This window comes from Equus asinus, chromosome 8 (assembly GCF_041296235.1).
Source record: "Equus asinus isolate D_3611 breed Donkey chromosome 8, EquAss-T2T_v2, whole genome shotgun sequence".
NCBI lineage: Eukaryota > Metazoa > Chordata > Mammalia > Perissodactyla > Equidae > Equus > Equus asinus.
Genome location: NC_091797.1, coordinates 33054504 through 33073192, shown reverse-complemented (window position 1 = coordinate 33073192; position 18689 = coordinate 33054504). Strand labels below are relative to the sequence as shown.

Sequence of the window (18689 nt, the reverse complement as noted above, 5' to 3'; positions counted from 1 at the left end):
GGGCCCTCATGGCCCAGCCCACCCTCCCCAAGTTGAAAACCAGCACAAATTTGTGCCCAGTGGATTTGGGTGATGTTTCTAGTAGAGAGCAGAGCAGAATTCCTAGGACTGGGTGTGGGCATGTGCAAGGTCACAAGGAAAAGACCCAGAGAAAAATCAGATTTTAAAGACCAGAGAAACGCTGGTTCTTTTGGGGCCGCCTACAGCTGTCTGTTTATAGTGTAAGGGACGTCATCAACAACACTGTCTTTCAGTTTTGGTTTTACAGGGAAAGTGGTCCTAAAAGAAACAGAACTGTAAGGGGTGGAGAGAGGAGGGACAATTGCAGAATTGCTGCTTAGTGATATCTGTGTGCCCTCTGCTGGGGGAGCTGAGACATGCTCGTCTCAGAAGGATGGGGGCGCTGGGTTCCTGGCCAAAGTTTCTCCCAGCATGATAGGGACTGGCCCTATTGTGTGGGAAAGACAGCGGTGGTGCTAGAGACAGATGCTAATCTATGGACCCTTGAGGGGCGGGAATAGATCTTTGGGGGGCATGCAGGACAAAGGTAGACGGCTGGATTACAGCCCAGGTATTGTCCCTGTCTGGGCCACTACTCCCACATTTCAGGAAGTGGACCTCGTGGGTGAGGACACACTGTCCCTCTCCCCAAGTTAATAACTTACTCCTCCAGCCAGGGTCCTGCCCCAGGCAGGAATATAGGTCTGTACTACAGTAGCTCCTGCTGACACTCTGCCTGTCAAAATCACCCTGCAGCTCAGGATCAAGCAGTGTGGTCACAGACAGGTGGGGTTTCAGAGCACCCCTCTGACTGCCCCTCTCCCCAGAATTCCATAATGAAGGCCTGTATGCTTGTAGATGTGCTGGTCATGGTGGGCTTCGCAGTGGGAAAGGGTAAGTGGGAGCCGGGGCAGGGAGGAAGGGGTGGGGCTGGGCACCTGGATGCACGGGCTCCCTGCAGGGCAAGGGACTTGGAGTGAGCCAACACTCCCATCTCTCCTACATTCTACTTCTTCAGCTCCCCTTGCTGAAGTCCGGACCTGCCACTTCTGCCTCTTAGAAGACCCTTCAGTCGGATGCATTTCAGGCTCAGAGAAGTGCACCATCAGCAGTACATCCCCATGCATGGTGATCACCATCTATTACGGTGAGTCAGGTCCAAGGAAGGGGCTGCTGGTGGGACGCCCGTGGCTTGGCCTCCTCTTTTAGATGAGGGCTGCTTGAGCCCTGGAGTACAAGAAGAAAAAAAGAGGATCTTGGAAGGAGGGTTCTGGGGGGCCAACTAAGCTAATTTTTCTGGCCTCTTCTGAAGGAGTCTGAAATGGAAGTCGGGTCTGGGTGAGGGATGGGGAGACTCAGTGGTAGGGGTGCCATGTTTGGGGACTGTGAGAGGCAGCAGGGGTTATTAGCTGTTCCCTCTCCTCCAGATACCAAGATCCGCTTCTTCATTCGAGGCTGTGGACAGTACAATTCTTACCGCTGCCAAGAAAAACACGCTACCTACTTCGCAGAGTACTGGTACGAGGCCCAATGCTGCCAGTATGATTACTGCAACTCTTGGTCCAGCCCCCAGCTCCAGAGCTCCCTGCCTGAACCCCCTGACAGGTCCCTGACCCTACCCCTGTCCGAGGCCCAGATCCAGAGGTTCTACCAAGCCTTGAACCTCTCACTGCCCCTACCCAGCTTCCATGCTGAGAAGGAGCCTGAAGAAGGCCTGGACCCCCTGGCTGCCCTGCCTGTGAACCTGGACTTGCCTGTTGCTGTCCTGCGCCACATATACTTGTTCCTTAACAATTCAGGGCTTTTGGTTCTTCCCCAGGCTGGACCCTGACACCTTACCCTTGCTGGATCCCACTCTGTTCTAGCATCTGTCCCCTAACGCCCCAGCAGCCTACACTGTCCTGTCAGAACATCCACATTCTCTGGCCTCTGATTTCTTAGGCCTCCTTTCTGTGGTACTTCCAGTTTCTGTATGGCTTTGATTTAATTTTCTCTTCAGAAACTGGTTGGCAATGCACCTAGTCCTCCTCTTTCTTTTTCCTAGAAAATAATCTCAAGTGCAGATTCTGCCCAGGCTGACCTGGAAAAGGCACAGTGGTTTCCTTATCCCTTTCCCATCATCTGAGTGGTCCATCATCCCCCGTAATCTTCCCAATCCCCTCTCAATCTGGTCACCTGCTACCTCCATTCACATCTAGCTCTGTATCCTGTCCTATGCCTGTCTCTAAGATCCAGTGCCAGACTGAACTTGGCAGCAAGAAGGATGAGGGGTAGACTTCTATGCAGATTTCCTGACTTGGCATTCTGGTGTCTCTGCCTTACTGTCTCCACCACCGCCACTCTCACCCTGGTCTCCTGCTGCCTCCTCTCATCTCTTGTCCCAATCTCTGGCCTCTTCAGCCCCACTTCACTTCACTCAGTCGCTTTCCCACTTCCATAGGTTCCTGGGAAGAGGAGAGGAGAGAGTCTGTCCTGCTCTGTTCCATGTCCCTCAGTTTCCCTCCGCAATAAATGGACTGGGATAAGTCTGTGTCACGTTGTTTATGGGCTCAGGCTCAGGTGTGGGCAGGTGTAGACAGGTTAAAGAAAGTTAATTAGTTGTGGAGTTCAGAGACCTGCCCACTCCACTTGGCTTTTGTGTCTTCCTCATGGCCTGCCCCAAAGGGCTCACATCCATTCCACCCTCTGCTCAGCTAGAGATCAAAGGATGGGGATTGTAACCTCCTCCCAGCATTAAACATATCCTGCAAAACCCAGAAAGTTAAACCTAGGTGATGTCAGGTTTTTCTACCTGAGAGAGGAGGGAAAACTCTTTAAACTAGGAAGACTCAGGAGCAAACCAAAGGGCCCAGGTCTGCATCTCAGAGCCATGTGGTCCTGAGGGGCTTGGGTTTCTGCCCATCCTCAGTTCTTTTCAGGATCCTGGCACCCAGGACCCCCTCCCTCTGTGGGGGCTTACGTGGAGGGGGAAATGCAGAGTCCACAGGTAGGGCTGCAGTGGTTGGATCTTTCATTTTAATATTTTATGTTTGAAAGATTGCAAGCATGCAGAGAGCAATAATGAATATCCGTAACTCAACCTTTCCCATACGTTCAGTAAACACTGGACACACACTGCTCTGTGCCAGGCCTGGTGTTAAGCGCCAAGACTCGCAGATGAGTACAGCCAGGTGTCCGCCTTCTGAATCTCGCAACCCAGTGCTGGGCTTATGAGACCTTTTCAAAAGTAGTGCAGCCTGTGGCTGGGAGGCCCAATCCCAGCTCCTCTGCTGCTTGGGTAAGTTGGTCTCTTGGCCTCACTTTGGTTACCTTTAATTAAGTAGAGCTAGTGCCTCATGGGATTGAGAGAATGCATGTAAATGCATGTGCACAGGTGGAAGTTAGGGCCTCAAAAAAGAGACACATGCCTTAGAAACAAATGCGCTCACAGATGTGGCCTGTTTATTTTTAATCCTTTTTGGCAAAACATACAGAAGCTTGTACAGACCTTAGGATGTTTTTTTGTAAACTATACAACTGTGATACCAGTCCCCAAGCCAGCATAAAGGCCTTTATCGGCACCCAAAGCTGCCTTCGTGCCCCCTCCCAGGCACTCCCCCAACGCTCGGGTAGCCGCTGTCCTCAGCTGTAGCAGCTTAGATGAATTTTATCTGTGTGCTTGATATGAATGGCACCGTGCAGCATTTACACATAGCTACACAGCGTTTTGTACACATTTTTTTTAACAAGCATTTTAATACAAAAATTTTCAAGCCTACAGAAAGGTTGAAAGAGTTGGACAGAGAGCATCCACCTATCCACCACCTAAATTCTACAGTTAACATTTCTCTGGATTTACTTTATCCCACATCTCTCTAACCATCTTTTTTTTTTTTTTGAGTTCATAATAGTATACATCATTGTGAAATTTCACTTGTACATTATTTCTTGTCTGTCACCACATAAGTGTTCCCCTTCACCCCTTGTGCCCACCCTCCACCCCTCTCCCCCTGGTAACCACTGAACTGTTTTCTTTGTCCATGTGTTTGTTTATGTTCCACATGTGAGTGAAATCCTTTGGTGTTTGTCTTTCTCAGTCTGGCTTATTTCACTTAGCATAATTCCCTCCGGGTCCGTCCATGTTGTTGCAAATGGGATGATTTTGTCTTTTTTTATGGCTGAGTAGTATTCTGTATATATGCCACATCTTCTTTATCCAATCATTGGTTGATGGGCACTTGGATTGTTTCCATGTCTTGGCTATTATGAATAGTGCTGCAGTTAACATAGGGGTACATATGTTACTTTGGATTGTTGATTTCAAGTTGGGTAGATACCCAGTAGTGGGATAGCTGGGTCGTATGGTATTACTTTTTTTTGAGGAAGATTAACCCTGAGCTAACTGTTGCCAATCCTCCTCTGTTTGCTGAGGAAGACTGGCCTCGAGCTAACATCCGTGCCCATCCTCCTCTACTTTATATGTGGGATGCCTACCACAGCATAGCTTGCCAAGCACTGCCATGTCCGCATCGGGATCTGAACCAGCAAACCCTGGGCAGCCAAAGCAGAACGTGCGAACTTAACCACTGCGCCACTGGGCTGGCCCCTGGTATTTCTATTCTTAGTTGTTTGAGGAATCGCCATACTGTTTTCCATAGTGGCTACACCAGTTTGCATTCCCACCAGCAGTGTGTGAGGATTCCCATTCTTTTGCATGTGGCTGTCCAGTTTTCCCAACACTGTTTATCGAAGAGACTGTCTTTTCTCCGTTGTATGTTCTTGGCACCTTTGTCGAAGATTAGCTGTCTGTAGATATGTGGTTTTATTTCTGAGCTTTCAGTTCTGTTCCCTTGATCTGTGTGCCTGTTTTTGTACTGGTACCATGCTGTTTTGATCACTATAGCTTTGTAGTACATTTTGAAGTCAGGGATTGTGATGCCTCCAGCTTTGTTCTTTTTTCTCAGGGTTGCTTTAGCAATTCGGGGTCTTTGGTTGTCCGATATGAATTTTAGGATTCTTTGATCTGTTTCTGTGAAGAATGTCCTTGGGATTCTGATTGGGATTGCATTGAATGTGTAGATTTGCTCTGGGTAGTATGGACCTTTTAACTATGTTTATTCTTCCAATCCATGTGCATGGAATCTCTTTCCATCTCTTTATGTCATCATCTATTTCTTTCAAAAGTGATGTCTTATAGTTTGCATTGTATAAGTCCTTCACCTCCTTGGTTAAATTGACTCCTAGATACTTTATTGTTTTTGTTGCAACTGTAAATGGATTGTATTCTTGAATTCTCTTTCTGTAAGTTCATTATTAGAGTATAGAAATGCAACTGATTTTTGTAAGTTGATTTTGTACCCTGCAACTTTACTGTAGTTGTTAATTACCTCTAATACTTTTCCAATGGATTGTTTAGGGTTTTCTCTAAATAAGATCATGTCATCTGCAAACAGTGAGAGTTTCACTTCTTCACTCCGTATTTGGATTCCTTTTATTCCTTTTCTCTTGCCTAATTGCTCTGGCCAAAACCTCCAGTACAATGTTGAATAAGAGTGGTGATAGAGGGCATTCTTGTCTTCTTCCTGTTCTCAGAGGGATGGCATTGAGTATGATGTTGGCTGTGGGTTTGTCGTATATGCCCATTATTATGTTGAGGTAATTTCCTTCTATCCCCATTTTTGTCATAAATGGCTGTTGGATCTTGTCAAATGCCTTCTCTGTGTCTGTTGAGATGATCATGTGGTTTTTATTCCTCATTTTGTTAATGTGGTGTATCATATTGATTGATTTGCAGATGTTGAACTCTCCCTGTGTCCCTGGTATAAATCCCACTTGCTCATGATGTGTGATCTTTTTGATGTATTGCTGTATTCAGGTTGGTAATATTTTTTTGAGGATTTTTGCATCTATGTTCATCAGTGACATTGGCCTATAGTTTTCTTTTTTTGTGTTGTCTTTGTCAGGCTTTGGTATCAGAGTAATGTTGTCCTCACAGAATGTGTTAGAAAGCATTCCATCTTCCCTAACTTTTTGGAATAGCTTGAGAAGGATAGGTATTAAATCCTCTCTGAAAGTTTGGTAGAATTCTCCAGGGAAGCCGTCTGGTGCTGGGCTTTTATTTTTTGGGATGCTTTTGATTACTGTTTCAATTTCTATTTGTGATTGGTCTATTCAGATTATCTATTTCTTCTTGATTCAGCTTTGGGAAGTTGTAAGAGCCTAAGAATTTATTTCCTCTAGATTGTCCATTTTCTTGGCATATAGCTTTTCGTAGTATTCCCTTATAATCCATTGTATTTCTGTGGTATCCATTTGTTATTTCTCTTCTTTCGTTTCTAATTTTATTTATCTGAGCTTTCTCTCTGTTTTTCTTTGTAAGTCTGGCTAGGGGTCTGTCAATTTTGTTTATCTTCTCAAAGAACCAGCTCTTTGTTTCATTGATCCTTTCTACTGCCTTTTTTGTTTCAATAGCATTTATTTTTGCTCTGATTTTTATTGTTTCTCCTTCTGCTGACTTTGGGCTTTGTTTGTTCTTCTTTTTCTAATTCAGTTAGGTGCAGTTTGAGATTGCTTATTTGGGATTTTTCTTGTTTGTTAAGGTGAGCCTGTATTGTGATGAATCTCCCTCTTTTTTTGAGGAAGATTAGCCCTGAGCTAACATCTGCTGCCAATCCTCCTCTTTACTGAGGAAGACTGGTGCTGAGCTAGCATCCATGCCCATCTTCCTCTACTTTATATGTGGGACGTCTACCATAGCATGGCTTGCCAAGTGGTGCCATGTCCACACCCAGGATCTGAACCAGCGAACCCCAGGCTGCCGAAGTGGAACATACAAACTTAACCACTGCACCACCGGGCCGGCTCCAAATTTCCCTCTTAATACAGCTTTTGTTGCATCCCATATGAGTTGATATGGTATGTTTTCATTTTCATTTGTCTCCAGATATTTTTTGATTTTTCCTTTAATTTCTTCAATGATCCATTGGTTGTTCAATAGCATGTTATTTAATCTCTACATCTTTGTCCCTTTATCAGCTTTGTTCTTGTAATTAATTTCTAGCTTCATAGCATTGTGATCAGAAAAATGCTTGTTATCATTTCAATCTACTTAAATTTATTGAGGCTTGCCTCATTTCCCGACACATGGTCTATCCCTGAGAATGTTCTCTGTGCATTTGAGAAAAATGTGTATTCTGCTGGTTTTGGATGGAGTGTTCTATATATGTATATTAAGCCTGACTAGTCTAGCTTTTTGTTTAATCTCACTGTTTCCTTGTTGACTTTCTGTCTTGATGATCTGTCCAATGATGTGAGTGGGGTGTTGAGGTCCCCTACTGTTATTGTGTTACTATTAATATCTTCTTTTAGGTTTGTCAGTAGTTGCTTTATGTACTTTGGTGCTCCTGTGTTGGGTGCATAGATATTTATAAGTGTTACATCTTCTTGGTGGAGTGTCCCTTTAATCATTATATATTGCCCCTCTTTGTCTCTCTTTACCTGTCTTATCTTGAAGTCTACTTTGTCTGATATAAGTATCGCGACACCTACTTTCTTTTGTTTGCCATTAGCTTGGAGTATCATCTTCTATCCCTTCACTCTCAGCCTGTGTTTGTCATTGGAGCTGAGATGTGTTTCCTGGAGGCAGCATATTGTTGGGTCTTGTTCTTTAATTCATCTTGCCGCTCTTTCTCTTTTTGTTGGAGAATTCAGTGCATTTACATTTAGGGTGATTATCAGTATATGAGGGCTCAATGCTGCCATTTTATCACTTGTTTTCTGGTTCTCCTTCATTTCCTTTGTTTCTCGTCCTGTGTATTTTGGTCTACCAATTGAGTTATGTAGTTTTTATGTTGTGTTTCTTTGTTCTCTCCTTATTTATTATTTGTGTCTCTGTTGTGCTTTTTTGTTTAGTGGTTACCATGAGGTTTGTATTCAAAATCATATAGCTAAGATTGTCTGTTTTCTGATGGCCTCTTATTTCCTTAGACTAAACTGATTCTGTCCCTTTCTTCTTCCCCTCCTAAGTTGTTTTTCTCACATCTTATTTCATCTTGTGAGTTGGTGATTAAAATGACAAGATTATCTTTGTTTTTGGTGTTTTCCTTCCCTTTATCTTTAATACTATTCTTGAGTATTTGCTAACCTGTTCTGATGTATAGCTACAATTTTCTGATTTTGTCTACCTATTTATCTCTTTACTCCATGCTTTGTAACCCCTTTCTGCCTTTTTTTTTCAGGTATGAGGGCCTTCTTGAGGATTTCTTGGGGGCAGGGGGATCTTATGGCTGCAAACTCCCTTAGCTTTTGTTTATCTGGGAAAGTTTTTATTTCTCCATCATATCTGAAGGATATTCTTGCTGGATAGAGTATTCTTGGCTGAAAGTTTCTGTCCTTCAAAGATTTGAATGTGCCATTCCAGTCTCTCCTAGCCTGTAAGGTTTCTGCAGAGAAATGTAGGTTATTTTCTTCTGCCTTGCTGCTCCCTGTATTTTTTCTGGGGCTGGCCCAGTGGCACAGTGGTTAAGTTCACATGTTCTGCTTCTCGGCGGCCTGGGGTTTGCTGGTTCGGATCCCAGGTGTGGGCATGGCACCGCTTGGCACACCATGCTGTGGTAGGAATCCCACATATAAAGTAGAGGAAGATGGGCACGGATGTTAGCTCAGGGCCAGCCTTCCTCAGAAAAAAGAGGAGGGTTGGCAGTAGTTAGCTCAGGGCTAATCTTCCTGAAAAGGAAAAAGTATTTTTTCTTTGTCATTCACTTTTGCCAGTTTCACTACTATATGCCTTGCAGTAGGTCTTTTTACATTGACATGTTTAGGAGCTCTGATAGACTCTTTGACATGGATTTCCATGTCCTTCCCCAGGTTTGGGAAGATCTCTGCTATTATTTCTTTGATCAAGCTTTCTGCTCCATTCTCCTTCTTCCTCTTAAACACCTATAATGCTTATGTTGCATTTCCTGATTGAGTTGGATATTTCTTGGAGACTTAATTTCTTTTTATTCTTAGTTTCTCTCCTCTATCTGGAGCATTTCAACATGTCTGTCCTTGATTATGCTGATTCGCTCTTCTACGACATCTGCTTGAGCATTCAGGGAATTCATATTTTCTCTCTTCCATTATGTCTTTCATCTCCAATATTTCTGATTGCTTCTTTATAGTTTCAATCTCTTTTGTGAATTAGCTCGTGAATTCATTGAATTGTTTCTCTACATTCTCTTTTAACTCATTGAGTTTTTTGATGATAGCTATTTTTAATTCTCTGTCATTTAGATGACATATTTCTGTGTCCTTAAGACTGATTTCTGGGTACTTGTCATTTTCTCTCTGGTCTGGATATTTATATAATTTTTGATACTGCTATAGGTCATGGCTCTGTTTTTGCACATTGTGGTATTATTTGGTTGCAGTTACTGCCTATGACCACTGGGTGAGGGTCAAGAGCTGCATATTCTGAACCCTCTGCATTCTGGCGAGATCCCAGGCACTGGAACTGGCCCTGTGCGGGTGGTGGGGGAGGTGCGCTTTCCTCTGTGTGCTCTCGGGGTTTTCTTGCTCTGCCCTCACTATCTGCTCTCCTGGGGTGTTGGCTTGATGAGGTCACCCTCACGTTAGCTTTCACCTCGGTAGGGTCTTTCCCATGGGCTGCGAGAGCCCTTGGAGATCTTTGACGTTCCTGCGAACAAACGTCCCCTCTCCTGTTCCTTCCCTCTCAGAGGCTGCCTGCAGTCCTGGATCCCATACTTTTGAGGAGGGAGCAAAGTTTTCTCTTACCCCATTCCACTTCCTCTGAGGGGGGCTCCAGCCTCTCTGCCCTCCGTCGTATGGCTGCATGGGTTTCACAGATGTCTTTTGTGTTGTGTTTGGATGTCTCTCTTGGAGTATGAATGTCTTTTTCATTGTATGGTAGAGGAGAGAGATTACTGGGAAAGCTCTGTCCACCATGATGCTGATGTCACTCCTCTTACACACATTTTAACAGATTTCTGTGGCCCCTTGAATGGCCTGTGCTCTTGCAGGAGATATTAACATTAATTTTTAGGTCATGACGCAGTTGAAGGTACACAGAGAGGTATAAACCTTCAGTGTGTCTCCCTCTTACCAGACCCACCTTTCCCCACAAACTCTGACTTCAGTGTAAGACGGAAAGACCCAGGTTCATACAGCGTTAGCAGGTCAAACTGGAAGACAGCCTCAGAGGCTGAGGAACCCAAGGCCCCAAATTGAGTAACTTGCCAAGGTCCTTGAAGAGGGAAGCAGAACCTGGGGTCAGAGGCCAGGCCTCCACTAGGCCTAGCATCTCTTCCACAGAGCATCCTTCCCCACTCCTTCCTCCCTGAGCCTGGTCCTTTTACAGCCCCACTCCTACCAACACCCCCTCACGGACCTCCCCTCCACTCCCTACACAGCTCTGGAGCTGAATCAGAGATACTGAGGCAGGGCAGAAGCAGAGCTCAGCAGAGCTGGGAGCCCCTTACCTGCCCCCATGATGGGGCAGTAAAGCAGGACCACCTCCCTCAGCCTCCACCTCCGCAAGAAGAGAGACAAACCATACAGTTTATACACTAGTTTATTTTGGAGGAACATCTGGGAACTTGGGGCGAGAGAGGACTGATGGGAGAAAGCGAGAAAGAACAAAACAGCAAAGCAGCAGCCTAGAGGTGGGAGCAGAGAGGAGGAAAGACGTGGGACTGTGAGGACTTGAAAACTCCAGAGAATTCTGGAGGAGGAGGGTAGAGTGAGAGTAGGGATGTTGAGGGGCGTCAACCAGGAGGCAGATGGGGCTGGGATCCGGTAACTTGAGGGAGGCAGGGAGGGCTGGTGGAAGGGACTGCAAGTTGTCCTGGCTGAGCCCGGGTGGAGATCAGGAGGATGGCTGGAAACTGGCAGGATTTACTCCAAAGGTCTCTGCAGACGCTCTAGGGAATTTAGAACACTCTGTTCTGTGGGTTATTGCAGAAATCCAGGAAACAGCATTGAGAGTATATCCAGAAGCCAAACACCGGAGAAGAGTGGGTATATGAGCAATCACTCAGCTGCTCCTTGCGGCGACAGTCACTCACCATGATGTCAGAACCACTGCCTGGGGAGGGACGGCAGCAACCAGTGATACGGAGGTCCCAGGCAAAGCCTCAAACCCTCCCATCCCCTCACTCCACGTGGACTTATCATCACTGACCCCACATCCTTTCCTAGACCCCCAAAATGCAGAGATTCTTGGAACTGGGCAAGGGCAGGGAGTGCCAGGGGGTCACCAGCTATGAACTCTGGAAGTTTCCCATGGAAGGTTGGTGGGAAAGATGCATTCGAAATACAGTGGCAGGGGGCTGACTTGGGACTTGTGGAGCAAAGTGGAGCAAACCAGCACTTCAGGCAGGACCATGTAAGAAAAAGTTGGGAGATGAGTTGGAGGCTGGATTGTAGAGAGGAGGTGTTTATTGTTTATTTTATGGAACAAAAAGTAATTGAGAAGATGATATCTCTGCTGCCATTATATTTGTTAGAGGGGAAGAACAATCTTTGTGCCCGTGTACAGGGATGTTCACTACTGCTGTGCTTGAGTGAGAGGAAAATTAGAAGCAACGTAAAGGTCCATCGATAGTGGGATGGATCCATTGGCTTTGACGTGCCCATGGCACGGAGTACTAAGCAGCGGTCAATGGAACAAGGAAGCTGTTTACACACTGATAGGGAAACATTAAGCTCCCGTAAGAGTTAAGTTTAAAAAGCAAGTGCAGAATAGCGTTTACAGTGGTATGCTACTGTTTGTGGGGGAAAAAAGAAGTGAAAAAGGAGTAAACAGCATATTTGTATAGGGTGGGATGTACATAAAAGATCATAGAAAGGGTAATTAAGAAAGTAAAAAGAGTGGCTTTGTTGTTCGTGCCTGGGATGTGTGGATTGGGCCAGGAGTGGGAGGTAGGCTTTTCTTTGCCACCCTTGAATACTCTGATACTGACCAATGTCTATGCATCAGTTATTTAAAAAGTGTAATGAGGGGCCGGCCCAGTGGTGCAGCGGTTAAGTGTGCACATTCCGCTTTGGCGGCCCAGGGTTCCCCAGTTCAGATCCCCAGTGTGGACGTGGCACCACTTTGCAAGCCATACTGTGGTAGGTGTCCCACATATGAAGTAGAGGAAGATGAGCATGGATGTTAGCTCAGGGCCAGTGTTCCTCAGCAAAAAGGAGGATTGGCAGATGTTAGCTCAGGGCTAATCTTCCTCAAATAAAAAGTGTAATGAAAGGATTTGACAAACACAGCTCCATGCCATGCTTGTTAAGAGCACCATCTCTGGAGCCATCACAAATTGTGACTCAGCCTCTAGGAGACTTGGGCAAGTTATTGACCTTTCTATGCCTCTGTTTCCTCCTCTGTAGGGTGGGGATAATAATGCCCACCTCAGAGGGTTGTAAGTGCTTAGAACAGGGCCTGGCACACACTATGTGTTATCTGTTTGTTAACTTGAAAAGGGTGAGGGATCAGCTGGGAGAGCAGGCCTGAGGAACAAGGGAATGTGGTCGATTTTCTTTTTAATGAGGAACATTGGTCCTGTGCTAAAATCTGTTGCCAATCTTCCTCTTTTTGCTTGGGGAACATTGTTGCTGAGCCAACATCTATGCCAGTCTTCCTCTGTTTTATGTGGGACGCTGCCATAGCGTGGCTTGATGAGCAGTGCTAGGTCTGTCCGGGATCTGAACCTGCCAACTCCAGACCCCCGAAGCAGAACACGTGAACTTAACCACTACGCAACGGGGCAGACCCCAATGTGGTCGACTTTTGGCAAGTTGAAAATGAGGTGGAGATGTCCAGAGGGCAATGTGACATGACAGTTTGGCCTCACATTCATATTCAAGAGGAAGCAGTGTGTGGCTGCTGGTTGAAGCCAAGGAAGCAGATAAAATTCTCTGGGGAGAGTAAAGCAGGAAGACAGCAAAGGCCTAAACTTTGGTGAACGTGAACCGTTAGGGGCCAAGGGGAATAAGGCAAGACTCAGAGAAGGAGACTGGGAAGAAGCAGTGGAAGATGTAGAAGAGTAATGTTGGCAGGAACTAGTGCTAACAGATGGGGAGAAGGCAGCCTGAAGCAAGGCCAGTGGGTCTAGTGACCTCAAGGGTCCCCTATAAGGCTGAGTGCTGTGAAGAGGGTGGAAACCAGTCGGCTGTGGGCTTGAGGGAAGGGGGAATACGTGGAGACAGTGGCTCTGAAGGAGAGGAAAGAGAAAGACAGTGATGAACAGTATCTTAGGGTTGTGGGAACCAGACTTAGGGTGCAGCTTAGAAGGCTGGTAGAGAGTCAGTTCAGGAATGGAGCAGGCCAAAGGTGGATGGGGAAAGGCAGCTTACCATTCTTTATGAAGAGAGTCATGCAGCTGCTGCCAGGCGGGACGAGGCAGATGTCAGATCCCAGAAGGCACCCCAACTCCTTGGTCTCCAAGAGGCATCGATAGCAGCGCAGGTATTTGGGGTACTGAACTGGATGAGGGGGTTCTTGATTGACAAGATCAAATTTACCTAAAACAGAGAGGCACTGACCCCAAACCCCTGTCCACCTAATTTCCAGGCTGGTCAACCCTACTTTTCCCTCCCCACCTACCCATCTCAGAAAACTGTAAAATCACCAATTCTTTAAAACCATCTGGCTTAATCTTCCATCAGAAGCTTTAGTCCTTCGTGAAAAATCCCCATTCTCTGCTCTTATACCTCCTGAAATGAGGCACTTGTTAATTCATTCACTCATTCATTCAACATGTATTTGAGGGGCTAACATGTGCCCCGCACTCTGCAAGCCTCTAAGTTCAAATATCAGGCCAAGGCAGCCCATTCCAGCTTTGAGCAGCCCTGTTAGGACTGTTCTTCCTCTGGGACTTGGTTTCACAGTCCCTCACCCACCCCTGGACTCTCTTTTGAATTTTTTTCTTTTTTTTTTTTCGGTGAGGAAGAGCCGCTCTGAGCTAATGTCTATTGTCTATCTTCGTCCTTTTTTTTTTGGTGAGGAAGATTGTCCCTGAGCTAACATCTGTTGCCAATCTTCCTCTTTTTGCTTGAGGAAGGTTATCTCTGAGCTAATAGTCTGTGCCAATCTTCCTCTATTTTGTATGTGAGATGCTGCCACAGCATAGCCTGATGAGTGGTATGTAGGTCCGTACCTGGGATCTGAACCCACAAACTCCAAGCTGCTGAAGCAGAGCATGCACACTTAACCACTACGCCACCTCTTTTTTTTTCTTTTGCTTGAGGAAGATTAGCCCTGAGTTAACATCTGTGCCAGCCTTTCTCTATTTTGTGTGTGGGATGCTGCCACAGCATGGCTTCACAAGTGGTGTATGTCAGTGCCCAGGATCTGAACCAGCGAACCTGGGTTGCCGAAGTAGAGCATGCAGGACTTAACCACTATGCCACAGAGCTGGCCCCTGAATATGCTTTCTTAACTGATAATGTTCGGTAGGAAAAACAAGAGTGTGTCAGCACAGGACAGGAAGAAACTCTGCTTTGTGTAGACAGGAGACCTCAAGCAGCCCAGGCCCGCATTCTTCGTTTGGTGGTCCTATCACTGAACAGACTTCCAGTAAAGTTTGTCCACCAAAGCTCCCCCCAACTACATGCATACAAATCTCCCTCTTCCTCTGCTCCCAGGCCCAGACCACATGTTAATGAGTCCTCAGACCCAGCAGAACCCTGGGCATGAGGCAGATACTGAACAAACACTTCGAATCCTGTTTCTACGTAGAGGATGCTTTGCAGCAAAGTGAGGAGGTTATCAGGCTGGATTCAGCCTTGTTCTACCCTGTGCATCCTGGTGCTGTCATCTAGCATGTTCCCTGAACCCTCTCTATTCTGTGTTGCCCTCAGATTTGAATCTTCAAATCTCCGTTCAAGTATCTCCTCCATTGCTTCCATTCAGGTATCTCCATTCAAGTCACTGCTCTTGAGTGAGACAGCCCTGGGGTGGTCACTAAGAAATCTCCCTCAGAGTGAACATCAGTTCATTATCAGTTCCCAGGCATTGTCCCACCAAGCCCACCATCCCATCTTTCCTCCTGCCTGGGTTTACCTGAGCATCCTAGGCAGATGTACCCAGACACGTGGTACATCCAGCTGACCATGAGACCCTTCTGATCCCTTAGAGCCACTTACCAAACACCAAGCTCTTCATGACCGACACTATTAAAAGGACCATGTACAGGGCTTGGGGGATGCTGTGGAGGCCCAGGGGCCCAAGACCCCGGCTACCTGCAGAGCCTGCCATAAAATGCATGACTGTCCACCAGCCTCCAGTTTGGGCTTATATTGCTGGAAGAGAATTTGACCAAGAGGAAGGAGAGAGGCAACACCTGTTTGGGATAGAAATCAGTGCCAGAACAGCCAGGGACAGAGTGTCCTCACCCACGGCCACTCTGGGGCCCTACATCCTGGTTTGGGGACAGGGGCCCAGCAACAGAGGAATCAGGGGGGATCTTTCATATTAATTCAACAGATGTTTATTGAATCATTGCATCAGGTGTTGGTCCCTGGTTGTACAAAGCCCCTGCCCTCACAGAGCACACAGTCTAGTGGGGGAGACAAGTCAACAAGCAATGATCAAAGGGAGGGGAGGGGGCAGAGTGCTTCCCGGGAGCGCCTGGGCAGTGGAAACTACTGACCAAAGGATTTCAACAGAGGAGTAACATGTTTAGGTTTCTGTTCATAAAAGATTACTGAGGCCAGGAAACCAGTTAGGAAGCTATTCCCGAGTCTAGTCACAAGATGGCGGCCTGGTCTCGCAGAAGAGAGGCAGGGAAGACAAGTGAATGAATTTGAGATAGATTTAGAAGGAAGACGACAGATTTGGAGTTAGAGTGAATGTGGGGTGAGGAAGGGGAATAGGATTGCAGAAGAGGGTAACTGATACTATTTTCCAAGATGGCACTATCAGAAATCGACAAGTGAGGACACCTAGGTCTGGAGTGACCGTGGTCAGTCCAGTGCTTTCTGTGGGTTGCGGGAAGACAGAGCCTTTCCCTGTGTCCCCTTTTTCCCGCCCAGCCTAAGCTCAGCTGCAGGTCAATGGGTCTGATCTCCGGCGCCCACAGTCTCCGGCGCTGTGCTCTCGCTCTCTGCGCCTGACTGCACCTCAGAGCTCCGGGCAGGACGCGGGGGCGGCCCCCAGTCCAAGCTCAGCTCTCCGCCGGGAGGCTGGCAAGAAACCTGCCAAGGGCGTGCCCCGCGTCGGGACTCAGGCATCCGGCCCCAGCGGATACTCAGAGCACTACGCGGCTTCCCCGGAAGGTGGCGCTGTGGCGCCATCATCCCTCCCAGGCCGGGATTCCGGAGACCGCGAAGCAACCAATGAGCGGCCGCGGGCGGGCCCCAGGTGCTCTCACTCACTGCAGACTCTAATGCGGGTCTGCAGGGCTCCCTCCCTCGCCTGCTCTCTCCACACCTCGCTACGTCAGTCTGTCTGTGAGAGACTAGAGCTTTTACTTTAATGGTCGGTGGACTATGAGAGATCCTCGGGGCCCAAGAGCGAACCATCTGCTCCGATGTCCGGTCTAGAGGTTTGTGGCGGGGTCCTGCAGGAGGGGCTCCCTGCTACCGTCCCAGACTATCCAAGAATCCTCTGGTCTCCATGCTGATGGGGAAGATGGGAAGAAACGGACGGAGACAGGCGCTAAGAAAGACGGCCGAGAAAGAAGAAACACGAGAGGAAAACGCACGCCAATGCGCGCCCCGCGAGAACCTTGGGATGAATGAAATAAGAAAATTGGATTAGAGGAAAGGCAAAGTAATGGAGAACTGGGGAGCAGCGCCTGGCACCTAGATAAATGTCTGCTCAATGAGTGACAGAGTGATAGACAAAACGAATCAGAGGGCGGGGGCTCCTCTTGAAGCGAAGAGGGCAAAGGGGAGGCAGAAGGCAATCTCTCAGCGCCCTCTAAAACTCTCTCTCGAACATAACCGCAGCTAAAAGGCCAAGGGCTAGGGGGTTGTGGGTGGCTGAGGCTGGGCTCCCTGAAGGGGTCGCCCTGAGTGGTCCAGGAGGATTTGCTGCGGAGTTACAGCGCCCAAGACTCTCAGGGTAGCGGGAGGGAAAACACGCTGGTATTTCGGGGCCGGGACTTCTTCGGAAGGGCAGTGGCCTCAGGGTCATTAATCCCGCCCTTGTTTCGTTTCGCTCCTCCCCTGTCCACGCGGCAGGGCGCGGCCAGTACGCACTACGAGCCTCGGGAGCTCGTTGCCATGGTGACGGCTCCTTGGAGGCATTCCTGGGGTGAAGAGGCGGGGCGTTGCATCAGTTGCCATAGTGACAGCAGTTATGACGCCATCCATGCTAAATGCCCCTCCCCCGGGAAAGGGGATACCTGGGGGTCAGCAGCCGTATGAAACAAAGGAGGTTGGGCCTGAGGATGGAATGCCACAGTTAGGGGAGTGGGACGGGGCTATAGATAACACGCCAGGCGAGAGCCAAGTTTTGAACGGGAGCGGCCCTGAGCTGCAGTCTGGAAAGAAACTAGAGAGGGTATCTTTGTTGTTGTTGTTGTTGACGGTTTTTAGTTGTGCCTTTATTCACCTTAGTTTGTTAAAAATGTACTTGTTTTAAAGATCCTGTAAATAGAGTGATCACCCACTAATGAGGGATATGTCACCTCTCTCAGCGTGGTATTTTCGTTCTTTTAAAAAACAGAATTTCTTACAGGAATCCTATCGATCACACAGTAGTTACAAGAATGTCCGATATAATGATGTGTACAATCTAAACAAGAGAGGCTGATTAAGAATTTACTTAATGTAAAAATATACATATTAAAAGTTAGCCATGTGGACAGATGCATGCAGTGGGAAGAGTAGTTGCTGTGAGGTTGGGGGTTGAGGGCCCAGAGGCAGTAATACTGCTTTTCCCGTCCATTACAGAAAATAACTTCCAATAGCAGATACAGATATTCCACACATCTAAATGCACAGGGTAAATCATGACGTACTACGTATATACTCCAAGTGGTCTGTGATAATCCCGCGAAAATAGTAAATGTGAACCCTATGCAGGTAGTAGGAAGCATTGGTCATTTACTCTAGTTGGACTTGGAAAATGTTTAACTCTTGCTATTAATATCAAGAAGAGCATATGTCTCTTTTTGCTATGTTTTCTTCACTATTGATATGCACTTAGTGGGGAATTTTCATGGTTGTCCAATCTAACAGTGATAACTGAAATACTCTTAAAAATGTGGTAGCTTTTTAATAAGATATTTTAATCACACACAACATAAAATATGGATCATCTACAGCTTTAAGCCAAAAGGTAGAGGAAGTGCACCTGAATGGTAATGCTTTTAGCTTCAATCTTCTATAGTTTCTACCAGTCCTAAGAATGAAACATACAACTGTTTATTTATTTACCCAAGCAGGCACTAGAATGAGCTCTTAAAGAATATCTAAAACAGAAGAAATGTCACTCTTTTTTTCCTCTGGGCCTTTTGAGAAACTAAGCCAAAATTATAAATTATTCAGTGTTCCTACTGAGCAGTGGTGCTTTTCTGTGTGTAACTATCTAGAGAACAAATCAGAGAAGAACGTACTAACACTGAAGAGCACTGACGTGGGGTATACTTATTAGGAATCAGGAACCTCAGAGAGCAGTTCAGAGTTTTCTCATATACCCCCATGTACCATGCTTTTTGCCAACTATTTTGGCAAATGCGTTTGAGGGGGAGCTATGCTTGACAACTTATGCT

At 46.8% G+C, this 18689-nt stretch overlaps 2 protein-coding genes across 2 annotated transcripts; one reads left to right on the top strand and one right to left on the bottom strand.

The window, feature by feature from the left end:
- Positions 1 to 105: 105 nt before the first annotated feature.
- LY6G5B (lymphocyte antigen 6 family member G5B) lies at positions 106 to 2525 on the top strand. The gene is made up of 3 exons (XM_014831625.3): positions 106 to 894; positions 1019 to 1147; positions 1428 to 2525. The coding sequence occupies exons 1-3, from the start codon at positions 837 to 839 to the stop codon at positions 1829 to 1831; spliced, it is 591 nt and encodes a 196-aa protein (XP_014687111.2). The 5' UTR covers positions 106 to 836; the 3' UTR covers positions 1832 to 2525.
- An 8239-nt stretch (positions 2526 to 10764) lies between these two features.
- Positions 10765 to 15359, bottom strand: LY6G5C (lymphocyte antigen 6 family member G5C). Its single transcript, XM_014831660.3, has 3 exons — positions 15115 to 15359; positions 13324 to 13491; positions 10765 to 11062 (listed from the first exon to the last, which is right to left on the bottom strand). The coding sequence occupies exons 1-3, from the start codon at positions 15233 to 15235 to the stop codon at positions 10908 to 10910; spliced, it is 444 nt and encodes a 147-aa protein (XP_014687146.1). The 5' UTR covers positions 15236 to 15359; the 3' UTR covers positions 10765 to 10907.
- Between the last annotated feature and the right edge of the window lie 3330 nt (positions 15360 to 18689).